General features: G+C 41.7%; 1 protein-coding gene across 2 annotated transcripts; it reads right to left on the bottom strand.

Moving 5' to 3' along the window:
- Positions 1 to 99: 99 nt before the first annotated feature.
- On the bottom strand, positions 100 to 10,495 carry scoca (short coiled-coil protein a). 2 transcript variants are annotated; one of them, XM_037764398.1, is made up of 4 exons: positions 10,304 to 10,495; positions 4,695 to 4,766; positions 4,500 to 4,580; positions 100 to 2,616 (listed from the first exon to the last, which is right to left on the bottom strand). In XM_037764398.1, exons 1-4 carry the CDS (start codon positions 10,395 to 10,397, stop codon positions 2,474 to 2,476), a joined length of 390 nt encoding a protein of 129 aa, XP_037620326.1. In that variant the 5' UTR covers positions 10,398 to 10,495; the 3' UTR covers positions 100 to 2,473. The 2 variants fall into 2 exon arrangements, with proteins under 2 accessions (XP_037620326.1, XP_037620327.1); XM_037764399.1 differs by lacking the exon at positions 10,304 to 10,495 and adding an exon at positions 6,814 to 6,983.
- Between the last annotated feature and the right edge of the window lie 3,203 nt (positions 10,496 to 13,698).

Genomic DNA, 13,698 nt, shown 5'->3' on the forward strand with positions numbered 1-13,698 from the left:
TGATCAAATGAGGTAATATTTTGATTTATATTCATATTCTCTTGCTCTCTGACAGATAATGTAGGGTTGTGTAGGTGACAAAAGAGCCAGAGAAAGGAGTGATCTTAGGTTTTTATTAAAACAAAAACGGTTTAAAGGCAAAGGTGCGGGGTGTCTACACACAAGACAGTCGGTACCAGGGTGTGTGTAGGTTGGGCATATTCAGCATGCCAGACAGAAATTAATGACTGTACAACTGTTAAAAATATCAAAATAACCTTAATAAATTACAGCATATACAGTGTTCATAGCCTTCCGTGAAATTAGCAATTCCTCCCCTTTCAATCAGCACCACAATCACTTGATGTTTACACATGAATTAATGCTTTCCAGATATTATCGAAAGAGAATATAAATTTGTTCAGATTACATGACTTTTCATCTCCTTCCACCCTCATTCCTTTTTGTCTTTTTTTTAATCTGAGACAGCAGTAGTCTTGGAGGACACACCCTCCACTCTGCTGTACACTGAGGACATCAGCGCATTTTCCAGTCCAACCCCTCCTCTAGCAGGTGATGTATTCCAGGCCTGGCTGAGTGGATCAATAGCACTCACGGCCTCTTTACTGCTTGCAGTTAAAGGATAAAGCATCCCTCTCTTCCCTCCTCATCTCCCCGTCTCATCTATCTGGCCTGTTCACCCCCTCTCTTCCCCTCCCCGTTCCTCTCCCCCTCCCCCCGTGGACGTTACAGGATAAGAAAGGACACAAAGTGTAAGAATGTAGGGTTTACATTACAGTCTGGGCCACAACACGCCTTAATGACATGATAAACTGAAAAGGTTACAAATACTTTCAAGTACAGAACAAAAATCTGGCATCATTGTGATTTAAAAATTGCAATAAAAACATCACTGATGTTAGTTAAGACCTACACTTTTATAGAGTTTACACAACTTCTAGTTTCTCTGTGCTTTTACTTGCATTTTTGTTGAGCTCTCAATGGTACCTTTATGTATCCACCTATTGTTAAAAAGTCCTCAGTAGCTTTATACAATGTAATTTAGCGGTTATTGATTTAATGACATTTCATTAGATATACTAAACTTTCAAACTAAAAGAACTCATACATGCGATCCAAATACATTGTTCATTCTCAGTAATACTGTTCAGTTTGCCAGCTTTTAAATTGGAGGAATACAGTCATGCTTCTTATAGACATAATGACATCCAAGGCCTACCGAAAAACTCAGATCCAGCTGACGTAGAAAATACTTTACAAAAAGAAATAATAAACCAGTGTTGAAATGAGCTTCATAGTAAAGCAGTATTTGTAATATTTGTGGTTTATTTTCACCCACTCACAGGTCAGTTTGAGACAGGAACACTGTGAGAAAGTTGGGGGAACAACAGACAATCAGAATTGTCCTCAAACAGAAGACCAAGCAGGTAAAGCGGAGCCAAGAATGACTTTACAGATACGACTTTGAAAGAGAGCATAAAGAAGAAACTCAAGTTACAAATGACCCTTAACCACTTCTTATACATAGTCTGGTTCCATTTTTATGTTTGTGATTAAAGGGTGAGGTCTACCTCGTCTGTAGTGTGGAGAGGAAGCTGCTGCACAATAGACCTGGGTCAGACTAAGGCAGCATCCACGCTAATACCGTTTTGTTATTAAACGCAGTTGTAAAATGAAAACAATCTCCATCCAGACGAGCATTTTAGGGCCGTTTCAGAATTAATCTCCGTCCATACTACCACGCCTGAAAACGCATACACTGGGCATGCGCCATGCCGGTCTAAACCAGAAGCGGTGCTAGATACGGGAATTTTCACAAAGCGCTCGAATAATAGCTTGCCTCCTGCACATGTAGGCAGTAGTAGCATTATAAAATGCCGGATTTTTTAGCTGCTAGCATAGACAACAAGATCAGCAACGCTTGTATCTCGTCTTCAATGTTGAAATGAACCACTGGTGGTGGAAGCTGATGTTTGTTTTCTTCCGGAAAAGGTTCACGTGATGGGGCGTAACGAATCAGGGAAGGACATGTCGTGACTGATAAGACCCAATCAAGAAGCGAACGTGGGTGTCTGCGTCATCATTTTCAAAGACTTTTCAAGACTAAAACGCAACCCCGGAGTGTTCAAACTAAAACAGCTTCTGCAGCGTTTTCAAACGTCCCTGTTTTAGGGGTTCGAAAACGCCGGAGTAGTGTGGATGCTAGGCATAAACGTAGCAAAAGTTATGTGTTTTAAAACGTATTAGTGTGGATGTAGTCTAACATTTAGTTGATCTATTTCTGAGTCAGCAGGACAGGTGACAAAGTCGGTTTATGATTATTAATCGTTAGTTTTGACTCTGGTAAGTAAGTGAACGGTTACAGAAAACGCCAGGGTCTGCTGAGAAAACAACCCCCTCTCCACGTCTCAATGGTGGGTTTCCTCTCCCAGCTGCTGGCCTGGGACTTTGGGTTCTTTTTTCTAAGGGTACCTCACTTCCGTTTGCTCTTGGTGTCGGTGGTCTGGAAGACGCTGGAGGCGGACATGAGGTTCTCGATGTACTGACCAAGGACTTGGTTCTCAGACTTCAGCTTCAGGTTCTCCTCCTTGACTGCGTCGACACGTGCTGACAGGTCTGCAACAAAGATAAAGAACGGGAAGTTAAGACACAGAATTCATCACTGACTAATAAATCCAGTGCTATCCGCTAATCCTATAATAATCTACAGTTCTGAATTTTTGTTTTTGCACAATGTGTGAAATGTTCAAATTTCATCGCATCTACGACAGGGGCAGAATGCAAATCAGACTCCGTACACTAGTTTGTTTGTTATCAAGGTATTATCTGGAGTGGTGTAGCCGCTTTGGTCAACGGAACACTATTGTGTAGTTTTAGCTGTATTCAGTCTATCCATTCCTGCTGGGTAGCTAAGGACATACTGATCATCAGGCTGATGTCATGAAACACAAGCAGCAGTCAGATGAATCAGTGTTCAGACCTTTCTGCTCTGTTGAAACTAATTATTAAATCAGATGTCAGTAGTCTATTTAGTTGAAGTACTTAGTAATGACAGTCCACAGCTGTGCGGGGTAACCTGTAGTTTTTCAATATGCATTAGAATGACAGCCTTGCAGGTGGTATTATATTATTCTTGCTCAACTGTCAAATTAAGTCCTAAAACACGATGTGTCAATGTGTTCCTGCATTTTGAAGGAACAAAAATATTTTAAAATCGTGAATTGTCCCCAAGCTTGGGAAAACAAATAAATAAATAAAAATACAAAAAAATCTCCATTTTCGCCCAGCCCTTGATGTATATAATGTCAATTTAAAAAATATATTTAAAAAATGGCTTTATACTAGAGCTGTCAAAGTTAACGCAAATTTGTTTTAACGCCACTAATTTCTTTAATACATTCACGCAACTTGCAATTTTTAGGTTGTAGTGGGTCAGTTTTAAAGCTAAATAATGCTCCAAAGTTACGCTAAATTTCGGCCATTTTCAAAAGGGGTCCCTTGACCTCTGACCTCCAGATAAATGGGTTCTATGGATACCCACGAGTCTGCCCTTTACAGACGTGCCCACTTTATGATAATCACATGCAGTTTGGGGCAAGTCAATCAAGTCAGCACACTGACACACTGACAGCTGTTGTTGCCTGTTGGGCTGCAGTTTGCCATGTTACCTGTGAGGGTTTCTGGACAATATCTGTCATTGTTTCTTGTTGTTAATTGATTTCAAATAATAAATATATACATACATTTGCATAAAGCAGCATATTTGTCCACTCATGTTGATAGGAGGATTAAATACTTGACAAATCTCATTTTAAGGTACATTTTGAACAGATAAAAAACGTGCAATTAATCACAATTAAATATTTTAATCGATTGACAGCCCTACTTTATTTATTATTTGTACATGTTTTGTTAAGAAAAAAATTCTATTAACATGTTTACTACACCTCAAGGATACACACTGTGTTTTGGGGAGAAACATTGAATGGGAACAATTATATTTGTTTGCAAGGAAAGACATGGCACAGGAAAAAGGGACATGCATGGTTACAGTATGAGGAGGAGCATCCACAAAATCTGCTTCTGTCTGTTGTTCAACACTGTTAAGATTAAAAAAGGTTCAGTTTTTAAGCTATCGTGGACATTTTTTCCCAACCATCACCACTTGTACTTGAAAAAAAATCCCTCCGCTGGACAAAAAAACTTGAGCTCATGTGCATGGTGTTAGTGAATGTGGAAAAGAGACGGAGGGAGAGTGTAGGAGACGTAGAGCAAGTGCATTAGCACAGGACGATATGAAGACAGCAGAACGGCTGAGACGAGGAACAACACAGAGGAAAGAGCAGCAGCACAGGGAGCAGCATCCCGTGTTTTAAAACTTTAAAACAGAGATGATTTGGTGGTGAGGAGAGAGCAAGTTTGGGGTCTTATTTATTTGGTTTGATTTGAGAGCAAGACAAGGACTTAAATACAGATATAAAGTTGTGTGTGAATGTTACCTTCCAGCGTATGCTGAAGTTCCAAAACTTGATTTATTAACCTCGTCTTCTCCTCCATCTCCACCTGGTTCTCCATGTCTCCTGCAACAGACACAAACGCTGATGCTATTTACATGTACTCACAACACATTATCTCATTATTAATACATGATAGGACATTAAGTGTTTTGCAAAGTTGCATGTGAGCAGACGTACCATCTATATCGCAGTTCATGATGAAAAGCTCGTTCTCCTGTTTAGTATACAGGGCTGCAGATCCACTGTCGACTGTGAAAGACCAAGAACAGACACTGTGAGCTCAATGAAGCAGTCATACTACTGATAACAGGAGGTTTTAAAATGATGAATATTTCAAAAGCAGGCAGAGATTCCTGACATTATCCACTTCTCTCTTCGTATAAATAATACCAATCACTGGGGATTCAGGGTTTTCCCTGTAAACTGCTTAGTCGAGGTGGCAAACCACCCAGATCCTGACACATCTTGTCTTGTGATTATTTAAGGTAGATGATGGCCTAAACACACACACACATTAAACATGGCATTTGTTGTATGAAATAGCCCCTTTTTGTTGTTTCATAAAAGTGTATTGTTTTATGTTAGCAGAGGTGGTCTTTGTTTCATGCAAGGTGGCCCACCTCCGCTGTAAAAACACAGGGGGAATCCTGGACTCAATGTGAAGGACATAATGGAAACTACATCAGTATTCACTTGTGAATATAATCACTAAACGGTACTGCCTAGTAGGGATGTAACACATCGATCTGGATCCATATCCATATATTTTTTCAATGATCAATGATCCAATATCATCGATGCACATGAAAACATTGATACATATCATCTTTAAGATACACCTTTATTATGAAATTCCCACTTTATATTTATTCTTTTTGTTAAAAAGAATAGATTTGTTTTTCATTTAAGTGTCTGGAAGAGCTCAGTAATAGAATTGTCAAATCATATTTTAGTTGCATTTTGTGAGTTGATATAAATGAAACTGATTGTATTAAATGCTCATATGATATGTCTCATATCAATCACAGGCCTCTGAATTGAATCAAATCGAAATTGTATCATAGCAGACTTTGTGATATCGGCAAGTATCCTATCGTTGTCCAAAGAATCCTTCTATAGTATCGTATCTTGATGAAACGTGTGGTTTACACCCCTACTGCCCTGCTTGGGTTTGCTATGCAAACATGCTACATGTTGCTAAACAGGATTCCTGCTATGTTACTGTCCATAAGGCCTTCCCAGCTAAGTGATGAAGATGAGGCATGTTCTCCCTCCACGCTAAGGATGATGGGAGCTGACACCGCACCCAGGGAGACAGCCAGGGCCGAGGGGTGACATGATGTGGTGATGCTGCCTACAGTTGACCCGCTAAAGTGCCATTGACATGATTGTTTGGAGCCAAACGCGTCTTTACTTTACAACAATCTCCAGTGTTGGCTACTACAGCCACAAAGAAACGAGCGACTGACGCCAAATTACAGTCGTGACAAATCAACGTCAAGTCACAGAGCCACAAGTCTACTGACAGCCACACTGTTAGCGGGCTAGTAAAGCCCAGCTATTAAAGCCCAGCTACTAAAAGACAGCTATTAAAGCCGAGCTATTAAAAGCCAGCTAACGGAGCTTTGATTCTGGCCCGTCTCTGCTCATCATTGTCTTCACGTCAATAGATGGGACGTCTTCCATCTCGATGGTGGACTGCTGCTCCTTCATTAGCTCGGCTGCACACAGCTGTGCGATGTCCGTAAACGGGGATTGGGCCGACTCCTTAAATAGTCAGAAAACATGGAGGCAGCTTTACTAAATATGCCATTAGGTTGTCCCGTCTAGCTAACTGTTAGCATGACCCAGTGGGTTGGTCCATGTGGAGGCTGTCTGCAGCCTTTCTAACTGTTAGCATGACCCAGTGGGTTGGTCCATGTGGAGACAACGATATATGGCAATATATGTGTCCGATAATGGGCGCGTCCATATTAGCTCTGGAAGCTAACTAGCGGACCGCTAGCGGTGTGGCTAGCTACGCCAACGGAGTAACTACTTCAACACCAAAAGCGAGCTAAGTGTCTCACCGGAAGCAACCAAAACGACATCTAGTTGGTCTCATATTTAGAAACGACTCCCTGATCATTTCCATTTCATAAAGTGCCAACTGACATCAGCCGGAGAGCTGCTAAACTGTTACCGTTACAAGCTAACTGCTGCTAACTAGCTTTAGCTTCAAATGGAAAGTCTGCCTGTGATTAAGCGACCTTACTCACACAAACCAACAAGCAGCTCATGACGGCGTTAAACTCACCTCCAGCAGGAATGTGTGCTCCGTTTAGCGGAGTGAGCCTGAGAGGGACCCTGTGAACACACTACAGGTTCTGCTTCTATGGTGATGATGAGGAGGAGGATAGTGATGATGATGATAGCGACGTCACTCTGTGTGTGCGTGACAACAATGACCGACAGGGGGAGCAACTACTGCACGCGGACACAACACACGCACACACACACGCACACACACATACACACACTTAGTGCAGTCCTGACAGATGCTCAATGAAAGCCTAACCAGCAATGTCATCCCCAGACCTTTGTGTGTGTTTGTACCAGCAATGTCATCCCCAGATCTTTGTGTGTGTTTGTTTGCATCTAGCTCTCTCTCTCTGTCCGCCCGTCTGTCTGTCTGTATGCATGCATGGAGTGGCTGCCTGCTGGTGTGAACATGAATACATGTCTGGGTGTAGTATTCTTGCAGTCTCTGCTCGCTCTGAGGAGTCCATAATGCTGCTGCTTGTTAGCCAAACTAAAACCTGGGACACTGCTGCTGCAGCCAAGCCTTTATATGACCAGTCTACTCCCTCTCCATCTTTCTATCACCATCTCTATTGTCATCTCACATAATCATTAATGAATTTATACATGTACTTAGGAGACAATAGGTCCAAATAAAACACCGCCAAATTATGCTTGTTTAGTGAATATTTACAATGTTTAAGATAATCAGTGTTACAGCTTAATATATTTTAAATGTGTCACTCATTTATCAGCGCCGTTTGTTTGAGACGTCCGAGTGCGATCTGCTGTGGGTGTATGTTTCCCGAACTGTGAGATATCACTGGCTGAAAGTGCCAACACTGCCATACCCCCAACCACTAACATTTCAAAATTAGGGCTGTCATTTGATTAAAATATTTAATCGAGAGTGGGCAAATATGCTTGCTTTATGCAAATGTATGTATATATGTATTATTGGAAATCAATTAACAAAACACAGATGACAGATATTGTCCAGAAACCCTCACAGGTACTGAATTTAGCATAAAACAATATGCTCCAATCATAACATGCCCAACAGGCAACAACAGCTGTCAGTGTGTCAGTGTGCTGACTTGACTATGACTTGCCCCAAACTCCATGTGATTATCATAAAGTGGGCATGTCTGTAAAGGGGAGACTCGTGGGTACCCATAGAACCCATTTACATTTACATATCTGGAGGTCAGAGGTCAAGGGACCCCTTTGAAAATGGCCATGACTGTTTCTCCTCGCCAAAATTTAGTGCAAGTTTGGAGCGTTATTTAGCCTCCTTCGCGACAAGCTAGTATGACATGGTTGGTACCGATGGATTTCTACGGTTTTCTCGTTTCATATGATGCCAGTATCTTCACTCCAGCTTTAAAACTGACCCAACAACCTAAAAATGGCAAGTTGCGTAAAGTTGCGTTAATCCGAAATTAGTGGCGTTAAAACAAATTTACGTTAACAAATTACTATCACAATTCATCAATAACAAAGCTATGAGTGAAAACATAAGCAATCAGCTTGCAAGTCAAGATTTTAGGGAGTGCAGAGAACCTGGGCAATTGGTTATTTAAAGTGACACTATTTAGCCAAACCTTTGATGAACAGCGGCCCCGGTAGAAGTTAACGCACTACGAGATAATAATGATAAATACTCAAATTTAGGCTAATGTAACAGTAGCACAAGAAGAGAGGAATTATTACAGGTACAATTGATAACGTTCAGCGACTAGATGTCACATTCTCCCTCCCCCGTTCTATTGCATTTACTTGACAACAGTTGCCAGACACAATCTCAGCCATTTATCCGTTTTATCCACACTAACTGACAACACAGAGACACCAGGTGATGACCATTGATCCATTTTGGATTTGGTTAGTTGTCGTAGAAGGCTGTTCCTGGTGGAGACCCTTGGCTCTCGTCTTTTGGATGTGTGCCTTGTAACTGTTACAGTTACATATGTCTGATGATAAAATGATCAGCAGTTGCATGGCAAATGTTTGGCTCAGATGGACTAGGGACTTTGATGGCTAATCTCAAAGATAATTTTACATTTCAACAGCTGTTAATTTGAACATTTTAAGCAAAGCCCAGTGATGGCCTAATTAGTGGGGTGAATGTCCAACATAAGTGTAAGAAGGGTTAATTTAGATTCTTGAATGATGCACAGAACTCAAACATGAAATGACGTGTGCCCTGTCAAACATTTGCAAAACTAATTTTCTATTTTTTGTGTGCCCCCAGCCATGCCCAGTAATGTCTCCAGTGGTTCTACCAGATCCCAGACTCTTGAAAATGCAGAAAAGGAAAAAACAAAATGGGATTTTTCCCCATGACTTCTTAACATTTAGTCAAATGTTTTTGTCCTCGTTATCTAATTTAGTTGAAGGAAAATGACTCTGCCTATTAATAGATATGCAGTGAATACCAAAAAGAAAGGCCTGCAGCTGTGCAGGAGCCACACCTCAGTGCTGTTACAGCACAACACACCAACATCACCACTCTGGTTCTACAAGCTGGCCTCATTTGTTCAGTCACATGCTTATAAAAACTGCCTTAACTGTCTGTCATGTGTACCGTCACTCACAACAGAGAAATAAATATATAAAGAAATGATAAGTTTGAGGTTTAGATAGTTTGACAGTGTAGACAAATAGTCACTTTACACCTGAAGCATGTTCCATATTTACAATATATCTTTGAAGACTAAGGCTGTCAATTGCAGTTTCTCCATAGAATAACACATAATATAGAATTGCACATTTAAAGGGACAGTTTGTAGGATTTGGCGGCATCTAGTGGTGTGGTTACAGATTGCAACCAACTGAGTACCCCTCCGCTCACTCCTCCCTTTGCAAGACTGCGGTAATGTGAGCCGCCGAGTGCAAAACCATGGTAACACCGTTTGCCTCACTCAGAGGCCATCTTTACCATAATAACACTACTTTAGGAGCAACAGAAGTCAGACAGCGGCTGGCAGTACCACAGTATTGCACTCTGCGGCTCACGTTACCGCAGTTTCACAAGCGTGAGAACTACGGTGGCCTTCAGGAAATGTAAAAACGCAGAAGGCCCTCTAGAGCAAGTGTTTGGTTTGGCTGTTCTGGGCGACTGTAGAAACATGGACTCGAAGAGGACCCGCTCCCTATGGAGATATGAAGGACTCATTCTAAGCTAACTTAAACACAACGATTCTTAGTTTCAGGTGATTATACACTAATGAAAACATAGTTGTGAATATTATATTGCATTTCTGACAATAGATCCCCAGAATTGTTACACACTGTTCCTTTAAAACAATTTAAAAAGAAATGTAGAAAGAAAGAGCTCATCTAACATGTTAAGAAAAAAAGTTTGTATAATACTTTGACTGGTTCCTCAGCTGCAGATAATCAGGTAATGCAGTTTGTTTTGTGCATATAGAAAAAGAAGGGCAGAAAAGGGTTAACTTTGAAAACAACCGAAATAATAGTTGAATAGTCCCTTCAGGCTTTACCTGTGTCGTCTGCCAGAGAGATGTTAGTGAACGTCCCATCATCCTCGTCCTCCTCGGCCTCGATGGCCCGTTTCTCCTTTCCTTCCTCCAGCATGGTTTCCTCTTTGTTTTGAACTCACAGACTCATTCATTAGTGTCTCTCCGTTTAAACTTTGCTCTCGTCTCTTCTCTCTTGTCTTTTGGCCCTGCCTCCACACACACCTGCTGCCTGAATCATTCACATCGTCACGGTTACCTGCCCTACCTGACTGGTGGATCAGGTTACAGAGTTGTCACGAGAACGGGTCGCTATGGCAACCACTGGACCAAAACATAGAGACGGACCGTCCCCCAGCAGGGACACTATCAGGGGTCAAAGTTTAAGTCCCAGTCTGCTCATGTGAAAGGGAGCCATAAAGACTACACTGGGTCACACATTAACCTGAAAAGTGAGAGTGTGTGCTGTTTAATGAGGGTGTGTAAATACAGTCAGATGATGTAATGTTTAGTTTTATCTGCTGTTTTTCTTCCATTTTGCTCAAAAACCAGAACATCACAAATCTGCAGTGCTGTAACACACATGACAGTATAAATCAGTTATTTACCATGATTATTGGTATATTTTCACCTAATTAGACAATGAATGCCTCAGTGCAGCATTGACCTAAAATGACAGGAGAGGAAACCAATTTCATTAGATCTGTGGGAGCAGCCTGCACTCTGGTGGTTAATGTTGAACACTGCAGATCAGTGACAAGTAACATACTCCATCATGCTCCATCTGAGAGCAGCCTGCAGTGATGGTGCAGTTTACACATACATAGAGCAAAGAGGAAGACTTGAGGCTTTCATAGTCTAGAGCTGCTTTATGCTAGAGTTAAACCACTGATATGAAACACATTTTTGCAGGTTAAAAATGTATTCAGCCTGTGATCAATTTTACAGGTATTTAGGTTAGATATCTTCACTACTAGTAGGCAAGAAAGTAGAAAATTTCGCAAGAAATTTTGACCAGTGTGCCTGGTGCTGGGAGGGGGGGGGGGGCAGATTCAGACTGTCTGAGGTTTATAGTGAGGTCATCACTGTAGGCCTATTCACTGATATATAATGTTTACATAGTTTTGAAAATGTCTACATTTGCTGTGATTGGCTAATGGGAATTTTGCTCCTCTTGTTACTGTATACACTGATATATAATGTTTGTCATGTCGTCTTCATCTCTATATTTGACACACACACGTGCGCGCACTGCGCGCGTGTCTGTCACTAGTTGCCATGGTGATTGGGGGGCCGTATCTATATCTTGGGAACGGAAGGTCGTAAAGAGTCGGGACTAAGACTGGCGTGTTCAGCGTCCCAAAAAAAACCCCAGTTGGATGTTGGTTCTGAATCTCTACGACCCTCCTGAGATATAATATTCAGTATTTAATTGAATCTTTTTTTTCATTTTTTCGTTTAACATCCACAAAAAAGCACTTATTTGCTTACTTTAGTTTTCTTGTTTTTACAAGTTGCTATGTAAATGGACTTGCATTTATACAGCGCTTGTCTAGTTTTCCAACCACTCACAGCGCTTTACACTACATGTCAGCATTTACCCATTCACACACACATTCATACACTGATGGCAGAGGCTGCTAAGGTGCCAAATTTGCCTATCAGGATCTAATCTAAATACTCATTCACACACCGATGGCTATGCCTTCAGGAGCAATTTACGGTTAAGGACACATCGACATGTGACCTGGAGCAGCCGGGGATCGAACGACCAACCTTTCGATTGGTGGATGACCTGCTCTACCCTCTGAACCACAGCCGCCCACAATCTATGTCTAAATAGTCTTTCACAGTAGCATAGCAGTAGCTTAGCAGTTAGCGATGGCTTCTCTCTCTCCCTATCCTGTTTTCTCCTGCTCTCCTGCTCTCTCTCCCTCTCCCTCTCCTGCTCTCCCCTGCTCTTTGTGTCTCATGTTTAGTTATTCCTCTGCCTCCTTTAGCGATAATGGTACATGTATTAAATGTAGTGCACTTGCTGCATTGGAGGCGAGGGTTAGTGAGTTAGAAGCCCGGTTCCACACCATGGAAACTGTATCATTAGCTACTGTAGTTAGCCAGCCCCTAGCCGGTGCAGACCGGTCAAGCGTAGCTTCTGCTAGCCGTCCCCCGGCAACCCCCGAGCAGCTGGGAGGCTGGGTGACTTTCCGAAGGACGCATAGTCGTACCCTGAAGCCCACGGTTAACCACCAACCACTTCACGTTTCTAACAGATTCTCCCCACTCAGCGACACACCCGCTGAGAAACCAACTTTGGTTATCGGCAGCTCCATTTTGAGGAATGTGAAGTTAGCGAAGCCAGCTGCCATAGTTAACTGCATCCCGGGGGCCAGTAAGATTGTTATTCACGTCGGCGGTAAAGACACCCGATTACGCCAATCGGGGGTCACTAAAGTTAATGTGGAGTCGGTGTGTGCATACGCAAAGACAATGTCGGACTCCGTAGTTTTCTCTGGCCCCCTCCCCAACCCGACCAGTGACGACATGTTTAGCCGCATTAAGTCATTCCACAGCTGGCTGTCGAGGTGGTGTCCAGCAAACCATGTGGGCTTCATTGACAATTGGAACTCTTTCTGGGGGACTCCTGGTCTGGTTAGGAGAGACGGCATTCATCCTACTTTGGATGGAGCGGATTGTTAGTGGAACAAATCCATGACAAACCAGGGGGTCAAACCAGGAAGCAGAGCTGCAGTCTTACACACTTCTCTGCGCTTCTATTAGAGCAGTTACCCACCCATAACTTAACCCCAAACCTAACTGAGACTGTGTCTGCCCCACCTAAATGAATTAAATCAAAAGTAAACAGAAGAGGAGTCAAACATAATAATCTAATAAAATCTAACACTAGCACTGCAATAAAGCAAAAAAACAGGAGAATTAAATGTGGACTCTTAAATATCAGATCTCTGTCATCTAAAGCTCTACTAGTAAATGATTTAATATCAGATAATCACATTGATTTATTTTGTCCTAATGAAACCTGGCTGTGTCATGAAGAATATATCAGCCTAAACGAATCCACTCCCCCGAGTCATATTAATACTCACATTCCTCGAGACACCGGCCGAGGAGGTGGAGTTGCAGCCATCTTCGACTCAAGCCTGTTAATAAACCCTAAAACTAAACTAAATTATAACTAATTTGAAAGCCTTGTGCTTTTATTTCCTTTTTCCTATTCACATATTTAAAAATCAAAGTTTTAGTCATGTTTTTGTTGTCACATCCAGAATAAAAAATATATTGTGGACCAAGTTCAAAAGATGTAACATCTGTTACTTCTGTTGAATGCAACTTAAATACTATATACTAATATTTCAGTTTAGTACAGCAGATAAACATTTAACAAGAATGTTTTTCTTTTC

This window comes from Sebastes umbrosus, chromosome 3 (genome assembly GCF_015220745.1).
Source record: "Sebastes umbrosus isolate fSebUmb1 chromosome 3, fSebUmb1.pri, whole genome shotgun sequence".
Lineage (NCBI taxonomy): Eukaryota > Metazoa > Chordata > Actinopteri > Perciformes > Sebastidae > Sebastes > Sebastes umbrosus.

Excerpts from the sequence above, each read along its gene's own strand:
- scoca (XM_037764398.1), bottom strand. The coding sequence starts at position 10,397 with ATGCTGGAGGAAGGAAAGGAGAAACGGGCCATCGAGGCCGAGGAGGAC. Across the intron at positions 4,767-10,303 it reads CTCTCTGGCAGACGACACAG|TCGACAGTGGATCTGCAGCC; the intron begins GTAAAGCCTGAA and ends GGTCTTTCACAG. Across the intron at positions 4,581-4,694 it reads CATGAACTGCGATATAGATG|GAGACATGGAGAACCAGGTG; the intron begins GTACGTCTGCTC and ends TGTCTGTTGCAG.